Genomic DNA, 14556 nt, shown 5'->3' on the forward strand with positions numbered 1-14556 from the left:
ACCATATGAGTATTTTCTTTGAAGGCTAGAAGCCCATAAATTTGTCTATTAGCACATGGTGCTTCATATATTGCGTTTTTTCCCCCACTTTTTCCAATATTATATCATACAATAGAGTTTTTGCCATTTTTGGGAGGCAAGTGCTTGCATTCCCTGAGCCTTTCATTTGTTGGGTCTCCTGCCTTATTTCATTCTTTTCTCCTTCTGCTTGGTCTTTAGATGCTACTAAAAACTGTTGATTATTCCTTATTGAGCTAGGACTACTGGGTCTATGGGATGTTATTGTAGTGGCTCATCCCACCACGATATTACTGAAGGATGGGTTGCCTCCTCCCCCCGTAATGGGGGAGCCATGCGGATTCAGGAATAGGGGGGATGCAAAAACCTTGGCCGAGATCAAGGAATCTATTCTAGGGAACACTATTAAAAATACAATCCAACCTCAAATCCAATATAATTTCCTATAAAAATTTACATTACATACATTAATTGCATTGTTTCTTTGTTCCCAAAACTCACTTGACTTTTGTTACACCCATCATATAATTATAGATATATTATTTCAAAGTATTTTTGTTATATAAATATTTTTATTTTTTATTTTACCTACTTTAAAGGTGATACCTTTCACAAGTGGTTTTTATAAGTAGTTTTAATTAGGTGAAGAGGTGGTTTGAATAGGTGAAATGGTGATTTCATATGTATAAAAAATATTATTTTTTGTTATTTTTTAATTTTATTTTTTTAGATTTTGGGTTATTTTCTATTTTTATTATTTAGATATTTTTTAAAGGTTTTTGGGTTGTTTTCAGAGAGTTCAAAGTTGTTTATTTAAATTTTTTAATATGATGTAATTACCTATGATATAAGCCTTGGATTTTAGTTTTTAAATCAAAACTTTAATATTTCTACTTGTTTTTCTTATCATGTAGAATTTAAATTATGCAAATTTTTCTAGTAGTGTTACAATTATTTTACAATATTTTAACAATAAAGTACAATAATTTAAAAGAAATAACAATTTATCACATTAAAATTATAAGTAATTTAAATATAAGTTATAACATGTTTTAGTTCTAAGCTTTGAGGGTTAGTTGAACAGTGGGTCGTGTTTGGTCGTGTCCTCGTCATTAAATCACTTTTGCTATTAAGAGGTTACAAATTCAATCATCTCAACACTCTCAGGGTCAGGTTTTGTGGTTGAGCCAACAAAAAATGATCCTTTAGATAGATTTGTCTGGTACAAATATTTTGTGGACATAGTGGTCACCGATCTCTAAGACCGTGAACCAAGTAGAAAATGTATAATATGTCTTAGGTCTACTCGATTTAGTTCCTTGGTGTAAATCAATTTCCTATAGAATTGTCTCATTCCCTAATTTGATAACTCAAAAGCAAATTTACCTCCCATCTACTAGGAACATCTTGGTCACTCTATAGCTCCAAATAACCTTTGGAAATTTCCTAAATCTTTTTGCTCAAAGGTTTATAACAACATCGCCCACTAATATGTGAAAATTAGAATACCTATTTTACAATACAAAGTTCAAAATTCACAACTTACATTTTTCCATATTCAAAGGTCTAAACAAATATTTTTGCCCCCAAAATTATCCAACCCCCTTTCCTTTTTCGTAATTCGTCTTTATGTTTTTTCTCCACTACCTTCCTATCCTCCTCTAAAAGGCCCTATAAATGCCAACAATAATAAAATGATCCTTTCCCACCTACCATTTCTACCCTAACTCACTATCTACTCTATTAATAAAAAAATAAATTAAATAGATCATGGAAATCAAATTTCATTAAATCTTCTCTTTCCTTTTCATAATTCTTCTTTAGGTTTCTTCTCCACTACCTAGAATTTTGCCCTCAAAATTATTCAACCCCTTTCCTTTTTCATAAAGAAAAAAATTCCTCTTTATATTTTTTCTCCACGGCCTTTCTATCCTCCTCTAGAATGCCCTAGAAATGCCAACAATAATAAAATAATCATTTCCCACCTACCACTTCTACCCTAACATACTATCTACTCTATTATTAAGAAAATAAATTAAATAGATCAAATCAAATTTCATTAAATTCTCTCTTTCCTTTTCATAATTCCTCTTTATGTTTCTTCTCCACTACTTTTCTATCCTCCTGTAGAAGGAACTAGAAATGACAACAATAATAAAATAATCATTTCCCACCTACCATTTCTACTTTAGCATACTATCTACATTTTTAATAAGAAAATAAATTAAATAGATCATGGAAATCAAATTTCACTAAATTCAATTTCATAGGAATTAAAAAAGAATTTCATTCATCAAAGATAATTAGACTTTTAGAAGAAAATCAATAATTTAAATGAATCAATTTTATAATCCTTTAATTTTTAATTATATTACAAACATCACATACTCACCCACAATAATAATATTATATTAACTAATATATATAAGTTATACATGTATAGAATACATATACGTAGCTCATTTGTATATTAATAATAACAACTAATCATATATAATGCACAATTCATGCATGCTTATAAACAAATTAGTACAATAAATCTAGTGATACAATATTCAATCATAGAATAACAAAAATCCATTAGTTTAAACAATTCAATACCAATTGAACATTACACCTAGATCATCATCATTAAATTAATCCAAAGTTTATTATACAAGAAGGACAATGTAAAGCACTATTTTTACATTATTAAATCCCAATAGCATTTTCAATTACATTGAAACATCCTTTCTCCCTAATATACTTCCATCTCCCACATGCTATCATTTCCTTTACTCGAGTATGAGAGAGTGTCAACTACCTTGACCAAGTTTCCCCAATGGGAAATTCACAATCATCATCACGTGTCTATGGGAACACAACTCTCTCAAGATTCCAGTTTTTGGAGAATAAACAATGGCAATACCTCTACCCGTTCTAACAAAACTAAGGTTAAAACCCTGTAATTGACCATACTTTGGCAAACCCACACTTATTCAAATATCATAGCAATATATTTCAGTCAATTAATAAATAGCATGATATTGCTTCCTAAATTACCATTTTTCAATTAATGTTCACAACATTTATCATTTTAATATCACACTTATCTCGTTATCACATACCCCGTTCAACTTGTAAGTTATTTTACCACATAAATTCATGCATAATCACAAAACTATTGACATGTGCATAATCACAAATTCAACTTGTCAGTTATTTTACCACATAAATTCATGCATAATCACAAAACTATTGACATATGCATAATCACAAAACTATTGACATATTATTCTCGCTTTACTCGTCGATGAAGAATTCATCGGTTATATTCATTATGTGCATGGTACTTATTGATACATTTTACATAAGTTATATTCATTATGTGCATGGTACTTATTGATACATTTTAATATAATATAAACGGATAGAAGTAAATCGCAAGATCTATCATTAATCGAACAAATAACAACTATGTATAACATTTACATATAATTATATACACATGTCCATATAACAAAGTCTCATCATTTTAACATAATTTCACAAAAAAATAAGTGAAAAATACAAATATTATAATACACTTTACTGATGTAAGACACAATGATGATACAATTCTTAGAGAGATTGTAATTTTTAATAGTTTAAATTATATTTTTAAATGCATAAATAAATTCAGCCTTTTGAAAAAACTCTGCAACACTAGGATTGTGTAGATACATAGTGCAAACGTACAATAAAATTAATAATAAAACAATGTGTTATGTGTCACTATTTTTATAATTTTTTTTAATTAATTATTTTTCTATATATCATACCAATTAAAAAAAATGTTAGCAATATTTTCCATATCATGGTAATTAAAAAAATACAGTATCATTTTTATACAATCTAATTCTATTGGTATGAAGCTCATGCATCTATGTATCACCTATTTATTGAATTACCTCTAAGTAGTGGACATTGAAAAACAAAAGCTTTGGTTGTGATGAATATTTTTGTTGCTCATAGACGGGAAATCATTCCGATTGGAATCAATTCCCTAGTCTCTTGTTCTTTAGATTTAAAAATGCACATATTCTTACTTCCCTACTTAGCTTCTTGTAGTTACTACTTGCTCAACATGCTTGTATTTATGAATATTACCAGTGTATCTTCTTTATTCCTATTTAATATGAAGATAGACACTAGGGATCAAAATTGATTCAATGTAGAAATTCAATGCTAAATAAGTACTATTTATTCATTTTTGCTAATAAAAAATAATGTTAGTTTTATGTTTTTTTGTAAATGGTGTCTTCCATTATAACACGCATGTGCACTAATCATTATGCCTATAATACTTATGGAAAAATATTCTTGTAAGTTATATTTCTTTTATGGAAAATTTTGTTGTTAGAGGTTTTAACTAATTGTTGTTTTATTTATTTATTGGAGATTTGCAATATATTCATAAAACAATACTATGTTTTGATTTCCTTTAAAAACCTTATTTCAATTACATGGTCGGAAAACTCCTGAAATATTGGATATTGATTGGACAAGATCGGAGAGACGGGAGAATGGCCCCTGCGATGGTCACGGTCCAGGCAACCTCTGTGTGCGCGTCGGGAGCAACGGGTTTCGTGGATTCTTGGCTAGTGAAGGGCTTCCTCAACCAGGGTTACAACGTTCATGCCTCAGTAAGTGACCCAGAGAATGAGACGAAGACATGCCATCTCTTGGGCACACCGGGCGCTGAAGAAAGGCTCGGGCCCTTCCGAGTGGAACTGTTGGGAGAAGGCTGTTTAGACGCCACTGTCACTGGGTGCAGCGATGTTTTTCATGTGGTGAATCTTTCCGAGTCCGCACCCAAAGATCTAGAGGGCCAGACCATTTTATTAGCAGCTCCAGGTGTTCCCAAAACCCTTTTTCATCATTTGTTAGACAAGCTTTCCACGGAAACTTTAGTTGGAAGCAACTTCTTCCAGATCGATCTCGGTGAAGAGGGTAAGCAGAGGCGCCTGGTGCTATCCTGCAATGCCATGGCCAAGGACTCCAACGTCTTCCTCATTGATCACGTGTGGCCCTTCAGGCTCCCAGACGCTTACAATCAGAAAAACGGGGCTTGCATCGCCGTCAGCGCAGGAATGGCAACCCCACATCACGGATCTGATACCTCCGCCCCTGGGAGAACGATGCAAGGGGTCAGGATGTCCACTTCAAGCATAAGAAGGTACAAAATCCCCAGATCCGCCGTTGATCTATCAGATCGGGCTCTCAACAATCAGATCGGCCAAGATCTTGCAGGTTCGACACCCCGGATGGGAAATAGCCACGGCAGATCTGCTCTAGGAAGCACAAGAAGCCCTGGCATGGGGTCAAGGCACTTCTCTGACTCCTTTCAGATCCAAATTTCTCAGCCTACAGGCAGAACCATCATGCAATGGGTCAGTCCTTCAGATCTGGTGCAGGAACTCAAACTGAATCTAGAACGCCGGATGGGGATCCCTTTAAGCCTTCAGCGACTTCTCTTTCAAGGTAAACAACTTGAAGACCCTCTTCCCCTCTCTTCTTACAACATTTCCAGGAACAGCTCTGTGGTGGTAACCCTTCGTCTGAGAGGTGGTGCAGCGGGACAGTCATCCTCTGCTCGGCCCTTCTCATACAAAGATGCAGTACACTTTGAGAACCCCAAACCCCCAGAAGCCCTTAAATCTAAGGCCTTCTTGGTTGACAAGATTGAAGAAGTTCCCTCTGCTGAACTCACCCATGAAGATCTGGCAACCCAACTTCAAGAATTTGTAGAAAGAGCCATCATTTGCAGATTTAATGGACTGTGGCCGCGATCTCAGGATCTCTATGCATGGATCCATGCAAACTGGACACATCATTGTAAGATTTTTTTTTGTTCAAAAGGTTACTTCATTGTTCTATTTGATAACAGTAAGCATTATGAAAAGGCCTTAGAAGAGGGCCCTTGGTTCATGGGAACTGCAGGGCTCTTCTTGACTCCTTGGTTCCCAGATTTTGATCCAGCTACTGCAGTCATTACCAAGACACCTGTATGGATCAGGCTTCCAAACTTACCTGCCCACCTATGGAATACTCGTGTCTTTAGAGTTATAGGCGACACCTTGGGAAGCTTCATTAGGGGAGATTTATGGCGGGAATCCAAAGGTCTCTACTCATATGCAAGAGTATGTGTGGAGTTAGACTTGAGCAAAGGACTTCCAAAGCAAATCAATCTCAAGATAAACGACTTTGTCTGGACCCAGACACTGGACTACGAGAATACTGCATTTCGTTGCCGCCATTGCCACCAATCTGGGCATTTGCAGAACTCCTGCCCATCTCGTCCGGCAAAAAAGAATAAAGGCTACATCTCCAAGCCTAAGTCCAAACGATGGGCTCCTTGCTCTCCACCTCCAGTCGTGGATCCTGAGTCCTCCAGCTCTGAAGATGAAGACAGCGATGAAGAATTGAATCAGGCCCCTCATTTAGTGGTCCCTTCCACCGATGGTCTGGCGCCTTCCTCCGATACAGCCACTGCTCAGAAACACGTCCATTTTTCCTCCTCCTCTGATTCAGAAAAGGAGGGCTCCCCTGTGGAGGACCCCAATCTTCAAGTTGTTATTGCTCATCCACCCCAAAATGGTTGGGTCGAAGTCAAAAAAAGGAAAGGGAAAAAGCTTCGTGTTGAAGCCTCTACCCTTTCAGGGTAGAAGTCAGTGCTTCTTTTGGCTCCCAGCCACATGTTGTAGCTCCTTGTTTGTTTTACTCCTTCTCCGATACCGAGGTTGATAGTCCTATCATTTCCGGTTGCCGGTTTTTCTGTCTCTCTTGAATGTATTCTCTTGTACCATATTTCTGCTTAATAGAATTAGTCCAATTCAAAAAAAAAACAAAACAAAAAAACAAAACAAAACAAACCTTATTTCAATTGTTTGAATGATTAATTTAGTTAGTCTGTAAGGAAAAACAATTTCTGAGAAATGATGTCCATGAGATGAAAAGGTAAATGGTTCTACTGAATTTCCTTCCTATGAATCCTATACAAATTATAAGTAAATGATCTACCTGAATTCCCTCCATTTGATATATATATAGTGTAAGTAAATAAAACTATTAAATTTCCTTCATATAATTTCTATATAAAGTGTAATACTACTAGTGGCTCAGTGCCATCTATGTGTACTTGTTCAAGTGTACCTAGAATTCTGATTTGTAGAGGAGAAATTGAAATGTAACCTTTTCATTCAAATTTGAAATATAACATTTCCCTTCTAATTTGATTCCTAACACTACACTTTTATCTAAATTAAAATTACTAATTTTTTCTTAACCCATCCTCATAGCATAAACATTATAATGAATCACCACAATCTCCTCTTCTTTTTTAATATAATGAATTGGTAATTTATTGAAGTATTATAGGCAAAACCGAAGATTAAACCTAATAGCTACCATTATAACACTTAAAAATATATCCAACCACCAATAAACCAAATATACCAAAAATTTATAATTTAAAAAACAATCCAACACCGTAACCAAAATGAAAAATAACCACACAGACTCACCTGCACATAGCTGTCGTGGCATTTATGTGCTACTCAAATTTATGTATCATATCTATAATCGATTGTATGTGCGAAAAGCCTCCTATCAAAATTTAAAAAATTCGACCAAAAAGTAAGACTTTATCCTAAATGCGTGGCTGTACTGAGTCCATCGACGACACAAGATCAAGTTCCATGCAAGCTCAATCACACGGCCTAGACGACCCGGCAAATTCCCTAATGCACTGTCTTCGTCCGATGGAACTGATGGCCGAATCTGTGGTCTAAATGTCCAGTGGACTCGAAATTGAAATCGATGCTCTTTTTTGGAAGTGGGTGTGGGTGTGACATACATTCTCATTGTTGAGCATCGCTGAATTTCAGGAATTGGAAAATGGGTTATCCTTCCTACGCGTTTTCTACCCCTTCCTCCTCCTCTTCTTCGGTCATTACCAGCCGTAATCCGCAATATCAGCACAGGCAGCAGCAGGCCAGGCAGCGCTTTTTGTTCTCTCGATGGTCATCAGGTCAGTTTATTCTGCATCGAAATTTTGTTCTTGGAATGTCAAGAAATTGAAGGTGCTATGTTTTATCCAGTATAGCCACTGGGATTTTTAACAAGGATTTGAACTTTGATGGGCTCTGTATTGCAGAAATTCTGACTTTCCCACATTTTGATGCAAACTTGTTTGGAGGCGGATTAAGTTTCAATTTGGTGGGATGGAATTTAATATTTTGTTTGAATGCGAATTAAGTTTCAATTTGGTGGGTGGAATTTAATATTTTGTTTGAATGTAGATTTTTATAGTTGTTTATATGGTAGATAAATATTTATAGCTGAACTGTGTAAGTTGAAATGTCCCAAATTAGACCTAGACACTCTGCGCATAATCAGAGACAAAAGCTTCTTTCCTCCCAGAAGATTAGCAAAATATATACTCCAAACTTGAGAGTTTAAGCGTACAGTTCAGCCCCAGAAGTCTATCTACATTTAATATTTGTCCAGAGCTCTGATTATTCCCTTCATAACATAAACCAGCATAGATTTAGATTTATTAAACACTGAGAATATTATTCAATGACATTGAATATTGACTTCATTTTATTTAATAATTATGGACATCTTCCTCACGCTTGCTGCAGAGAAGCTACCTTCTATGTACAACAATGTTAAAGAAAATGCACATTACTTTGCAAAAACACTCAAATGGCATGAATTTTAATTCACAAAAGACCAAAACCTCTCTTATTTTAGTAGTAAGTTTAATCTAAGTAAAATCCAGATTTATTACCAAATCAACCTGGGTTATAATTAGCACAAACTCATTTGAGAGCTTAGGGAATCTGAAGTTGATGTCACATTTGGGTTTGAATGGGCTTGTAATAATGTCTATATATTCAATGCACCTTTCCTCTCCTTATCAGTCGAGCCCCCTTGCTTTCCTAAGTCAAGCAAGCAATAAATTCCTCTCCTTAACAGTCGAGCCTCTGCCGACCATCAAAATGGTAAGCCCCTACCGTCCTCTCTTTTGTGTACCATCTAATTTCCATACATCATTACATAGACACATTCCTATAAAAGATTTCATATCTCATTTCCCCTCCAAACTTTAGACTGCGCCTTGTTTCTCTCCCTGCAAACTAAACCCTAATACTAGAGGGAAAATCTTGGAATGGCCCGACCAGAGTAATACTCGAGTGAAAATCTTGGAATGACCCGACCAGAATTGTAACCGCAGAAACTGCCACACATCTTGCAGCGTCGCCTAAGGCATGCGAGAAAAGTGCCATTCAGTAACTAGTTGTAATATTGGTTGTGTAGAACACCTGCAACCGTCTCTTTTGAGCTATGTAGAGCTCCAGGAATTCCAGTCTTTCCAGAAATCAGTTGATTTTTGTATCCATGCCCAGGCCAGGAATTCCAGTCTTTCCACAAATCAGTTGATTTTTGTATCCATGCCCGGGCCCCAATCAACCGGAATAAATTTGCAATTTGCAGTAGTCTTCCCATATGCCATTGAACCAACTGCATTCCAGAAAGTTAGAATAGCTGCTGGCAAAACAGTTTAAATGGTTTGGAAAAAAAGTCTATTAGATCTAGTTTAAAATAGGAATTTTAAAATTTTAATTTAATTATGTAAATATAGGGATTTAACTTCGGCTTAATATTTTAGAATTTTTTAGTAATATGCCCAAATCAATATATTTAGATTAATTTTCTAAGTAGTTATGTCATTTTTTCCTTTTTAATTAAATTGATTAATTAAAAAAAATGTAATATTAACAAATGTTCTATGAAATGAGTTATGGTTTTTTTTGAGTATGCTGTATATTGTACCGACATCTATTCCCAAATATGGTAAAGTAGATATGAATTTCCATAATTAAAATTTTTATTACAGGATTCTTTTTAATGTAGGTATGTTTAACTTATATAAAAATTCTTTTTATAATTATTATTAATAATGATAATTTAAAAATATATATATAATTTAGTTAATTTTTATGATTTTATTTAATTTTAGCAACATGAGATATCATGTGTTTTGATGTTTGTCATAGATTTTATATGGCTGAGTTAGTAATAATCTATTTTATAGTCAGGGCCAAGCCCACCAAATTGATGTATGAGACCCCTCGTTTGTGGGACAAGGAACAAGTCTACCCAAGTGTACATACTCAATCCCCTCTAGATTTAACCCTGTGACTTCTTACAAGAGACACATACTCTTAACCATTAAGCCCACTCAACCTGTATAGTTTAATGAAATTTATAATGATAACTAATTTTTGTGAAACTTACACTAAATTTTATCATCTCATTTTATGAGATTATGTAATAAACCCCCACTAATATATATATATATATATATATATAAAGTAATGCTATATTCATCAATGTAGGAAGAAACTCTTCATGAGTGAGACAGGTGATGTATTTCCCAGTGTACTCTCGTTATTTTGGGTATTAAGAAGATTTACCATAGGGCAATACTGTACTTGTAAGATAGCCCGGGCTTATTCAAATTTCCGAGAAAACTATTTTGGAAAGTCATGTGGTTTTCTGGGAACAGCTTTCCGAGATGCGCATGGCTTCCATCTTGGCATATTGCCTCCTAATTCCGTCTTATATATGTAATAAAACCCACACCAACATTTGTTTTAATCTTTATCTGGGAAACATCATTATCAATTATCTCTGCTTTCAGATCCAATGTAGACCACTACCTACGATTTCAAATTAAAAAATATAAAGTTTTATGAACTGTCGATGTAACAAAGTAAGAGAATGAAAATTGATATATCTTAAAAATTGGTACAACCCCTTTCAACAGAGCTGAAATACAACAACAGGTAAAAACATGGAGTTCACTGAGGAGCATGCATTTACAATGGGCTAATGGATTAACTAATCCTTTGTTAAATTATTAGGTAATAAAGATATTGGGATAAAAAAAAATTATGAAAATGCATAGAGGATTTTATATTGGTTTCACTTTTTTGGTTGATTTTCTACCCTTCATCAGGGACTGAGAATTTGAATGATCACAAACCAGTAATAGAAAAAAGATTTAAAATTTAAAACGTAAAAATTATCCCAATATAAATAACGGTGAAAACAACCAGCCATGGAATACCATTTCATACAGAAGTAATCAAGAAGTTCAAATTGCTGAAGGTATGAAGGATCCAAATTTTGGATTCAGGGATATGAGATTGTTAACTATCTCCTATCAGCAACATCATGTACTGGTTAATATCTGCATAAAGAGGCAAATGTTTGAAATGATTGCTTTTATTGATTCAGGAGCAGATATTAACATCCTGAATATGAAAAATATCCCAGCAAAATATTGGGTGACTGCTGAAAGAGAAGTGGTAGGATTGGGTAATAAAAAGCTCAGATATGAAATACCAAAAGAAAAATATTATTCAATAAATTGTTATTAACTTTAAAAATTTAATTAATACTCGAGAATTTGTTTTGATTGTCTCAGCTATCTCTGTTGAGGCCGAGTCATATTTTGATAAGTTGTCTGTAATGGGTCACTTGAAATGAAATTCGAAGATGTCATGAATTATTTGTAAATCTTAAACGGTTGCCTGTCGAGAATTACAAAACTAGAAAACCTTGTCGAATAAACTGAAGGTTGAACCATAATAGGTGTTTTATTTACAAACTATTTGCAAGCAAATGATTGCCTGTAAATTTATTTTGTTTTACTTTTTACAAGTTGATAAATGTTGGACCCAGCTCACTGTGGCATTTTCATGATCTGGCGATTAATGATTTGACTTGGAAATATTTCCAGTAAGGCCTTTAGGGGTTGAAATAATAGATTTCTCTTTCCAGAAGAGAAGAAAATTTTTATTCCATTAATCTATAGTGAAGCATTTGTGTTTGGAAATAATCACATAATGTAGTTGAATTTGAATTTTAGGATGGTACAATAATATATGATTAATTAGTTTTGAAACAACCACATTATATGATAATGTCGTCAAATCTTAGAATGACATAATAATATATTCAGTTCAACATTTCACTAACTGGAATTGAGACTAGGTTGAGAGGATAACACCCCACTCAAATGCGGAGGATAGACCTAATTAGTCACAAAAAGTCAAGCTTATGTGAATGAAATCGTTTAAAAAAATTGCTTCATCTTTATTAAACTAATGCTAAGGAATCATGCTAAGCATGACTGACCTTGATACTAAAGTTCAGACATCATGCCAAAGCATTTATAAGATAATCCTATGCCTGGATGATGGGTTGGGGTGTCACTAGAAACGTTGGAACAATCTAAGAGTTTGATACAGTAAACTCCCAAAACCAAAACGGAAAATTCAATGAACTGAGAAAGCCTAAATAATTTACTAGTTTAGTCACTTAGTGAACTTATTCAGTATAAATATTGTTGCATAGAGGGCCACAGTTTGACCTGGGTAAACAAATAGATTTCTTTTGTCTACATTGAAGGAGTCTTATGCAGCTATGTAGGTGAGACATTTGTTTATTTCCTCAGGTAAGATTCTTCATCCATTGTAACAGATCATCAAATACCTTTCTTGAAAATCCAGGAAGCATTTGATATAACGGACATGGAACGATGCTGAATGGTCTCATAATCATCTAGTAGTTTGCCATGTGAATCTTTTCCTCAAACAACTAAAAATGTTTATACAAGTTATAATGTAAATATATTATGAGTTGTGTTCTGTTTTATGCAGGGCTGGCATCATTTTCAGGTGGCACTTCTTGTCCAAGGATAAGATCTACATTCAGTGGCCAAAGCTTGCATTTACCAGCTTCTCTGTGGGTTTCTGCTCGAAGATCTCGCAAACCTGCTCCTGTGACAATGATGTCAAAGCCAGTTATTCAGTTCATTCAAGGAACGGACGAGCAAAGTGTTCCAGATGTCAAATTGTCAAAGTCAAGGGATGGCACAATTGGTGTGGCCATACTTTCATTCGATCAGCCGTCTGTATTTGATTCCTCTAGGGAACTTGGAGATATTACAGGCCTTTATATGATTGATGAAGAAGGAGTGCTTCAGTCAGTTGATGTGAGTGCAAAGTTTGTGAACGGAAAGCCTTCGAGGATAGAAGCTAAATATATCACGAGGAACCCACAAGAATGGGATAGGTTCATGAGATTTATGGAACGGTATTCTAATGAGAATGGTCTTCAGTTCATCAAGAAATAAAAATAGCATGTGCACTATCAGTTTTGGAATTTCATTGACAACCTTACTCTTTTATGCAGTTTTAGAGCTGTGTTATTTTAGGCTAGTGGCGTGTTCCTGTTACACTTTTTTAATAGTCAGACTATTGAAGGGGGAGTATTGGATTGAAACCACTTGAAGCATGGTGGATGAATTTTTATTTTTACCAATCACGATATTTCATTCAGGTTTTGGGTTCTCTCTTGTAGTTGCAAGAGTATATAGTCCCCCGGCATTTTTGTGCATTATATGCCTTTTGTCAGGGGAAATGGTTTCTATACTTTTCCCAAAGGCACTTCAAGAACTGTGTCCTCCAAGAAGTTGGGTTAATGAAAAGTTTCCTTTGCTGTTGCAGCTCCGATATCTGTTAGTTTTTTTCATCATCTCTAACAAACTCCTTAGGTTACAAAACCACATTCTTGTAATTCTCTGTTTATATTATTTAGTTAAGAAGCCCAAATGAGGAAGAGGAAACTAAGCTGTAAAATACCATAAGGCGGTTTTGAAAGAGTTAATAAGCACTGTTTTCAATGTATTACCTAATTTTTACTTGTGAAATGGGAATATGTTACATGGGAAACATTTTGTACAAAACGGGAATAGCATTGAGTAATGTAATATTTGTTGAATCCCTGGAGATCAATCGACATAGGTTTCATTAACTTTCAGATAGAAGACCTGAAAAATAACTGTTAATTCTTGAGCAATAGCTTCTCTGGATTCCAAGATCTCACCCCATTGGGATTTTACTATTTAGTCAGTCAATTCTATGTTACTTTTAATGCTTTAGTGCTGTTTGGTAAAAGACTGTGCTCTGATCCTTGCCTAAGCCATCTGATTGTGGATTTCTATCACCAAAACAGTTCCTCTTGTAATTCTAAATGGTCAATGTGCTGAAGAAGTTATTTCTCTTCACTTTCCAAGCTGTCTGTTAAACCATATTGAAGGATGTTATTTTGGACTGTAGGCATTTCCATGTCAAGAGTTTATCGGTTGTGAAAATATTTCCAAAAACGTGATTATTCGGAGCCCTGAGATCCTTCTTAAGAAGTTACTTCTGTTGTAGAACATGCATCTTTGTCCCATTGACCCCCGATAAAGAGTTTCGTTAGTTTTGGATATTTGACCTAATATCCGGGTGAGTTGTCCACATCATCTCAAACCAAAATGGGACGTTCTTAGGCCAGTGGGTCTTTTAAAGAAGCATCAAGATAGGCCAGTGATCAGAACGAGGATCGATTATATGACTCAGCCGAAATGTTTGAATTGAAAAGATGGTGTTCAGC

The 14556-nt window shown here is 34.7% G+C and overlaps 1 protein-coding gene across 1 annotated transcript; it reads left to right on the plus strand.

Annotated features, from left to right (window-relative positions):
* The first annotated feature begins 7741 nt into the window (after positions 1-7741).
* PSB28 (photosystem II reaction center PSB28 protein) lies at positions 7742-13633 on the plus strand. Its single transcript, XM_089447258.1, has 2 exons — positions 7742-8068; positions 12777-13633. The coding sequence occupies exons 1-2, from the start codon at positions 7936-7938 to the stop codon at positions 13250-13252; spliced, it is 609 nt and encodes a 202-aa protein (XP_089303384.1). The 5' UTR covers positions 7742-7935; the 3' UTR covers positions 13253-13633.
* The last annotated feature ends 923 nt before the right edge of the window (positions 13634-14556 follow it).

This window comes from Pinus tabuliformis, chromosome X, assembly GCF_031772625.1.
Source record: "Pinus tabuliformis cultivar Carrire ecotype Pingquan chromosome X, CPIR1, whole genome shotgun sequence".
NCBI classification, from domain to species: domain Eukaryota; kingdom Viridiplantae; phylum Streptophyta; class Pinopsida; order Pinales; family Pinaceae; genus Pinus; species Pinus tabuliformis.

What these genes read in the sequence shown, in the direction of transcription:
- PSB28 (XM_089447258.1), top strand. Translation starts at nt 7,936, where the DNA reads ATGGGTTATCCTTCCTACGCGTTTTCTACCCCTTCCTCCTCCTCTTCT. An exon ending in GTTCTCTCGATGGTCATCAG is followed by an intron (nt 8,069 to 12,776) that starts GTCAGTTTATTC and finishes TGTTTTATGCAG; the next exon opens with GGCTGGCATCATTTTCAGGT.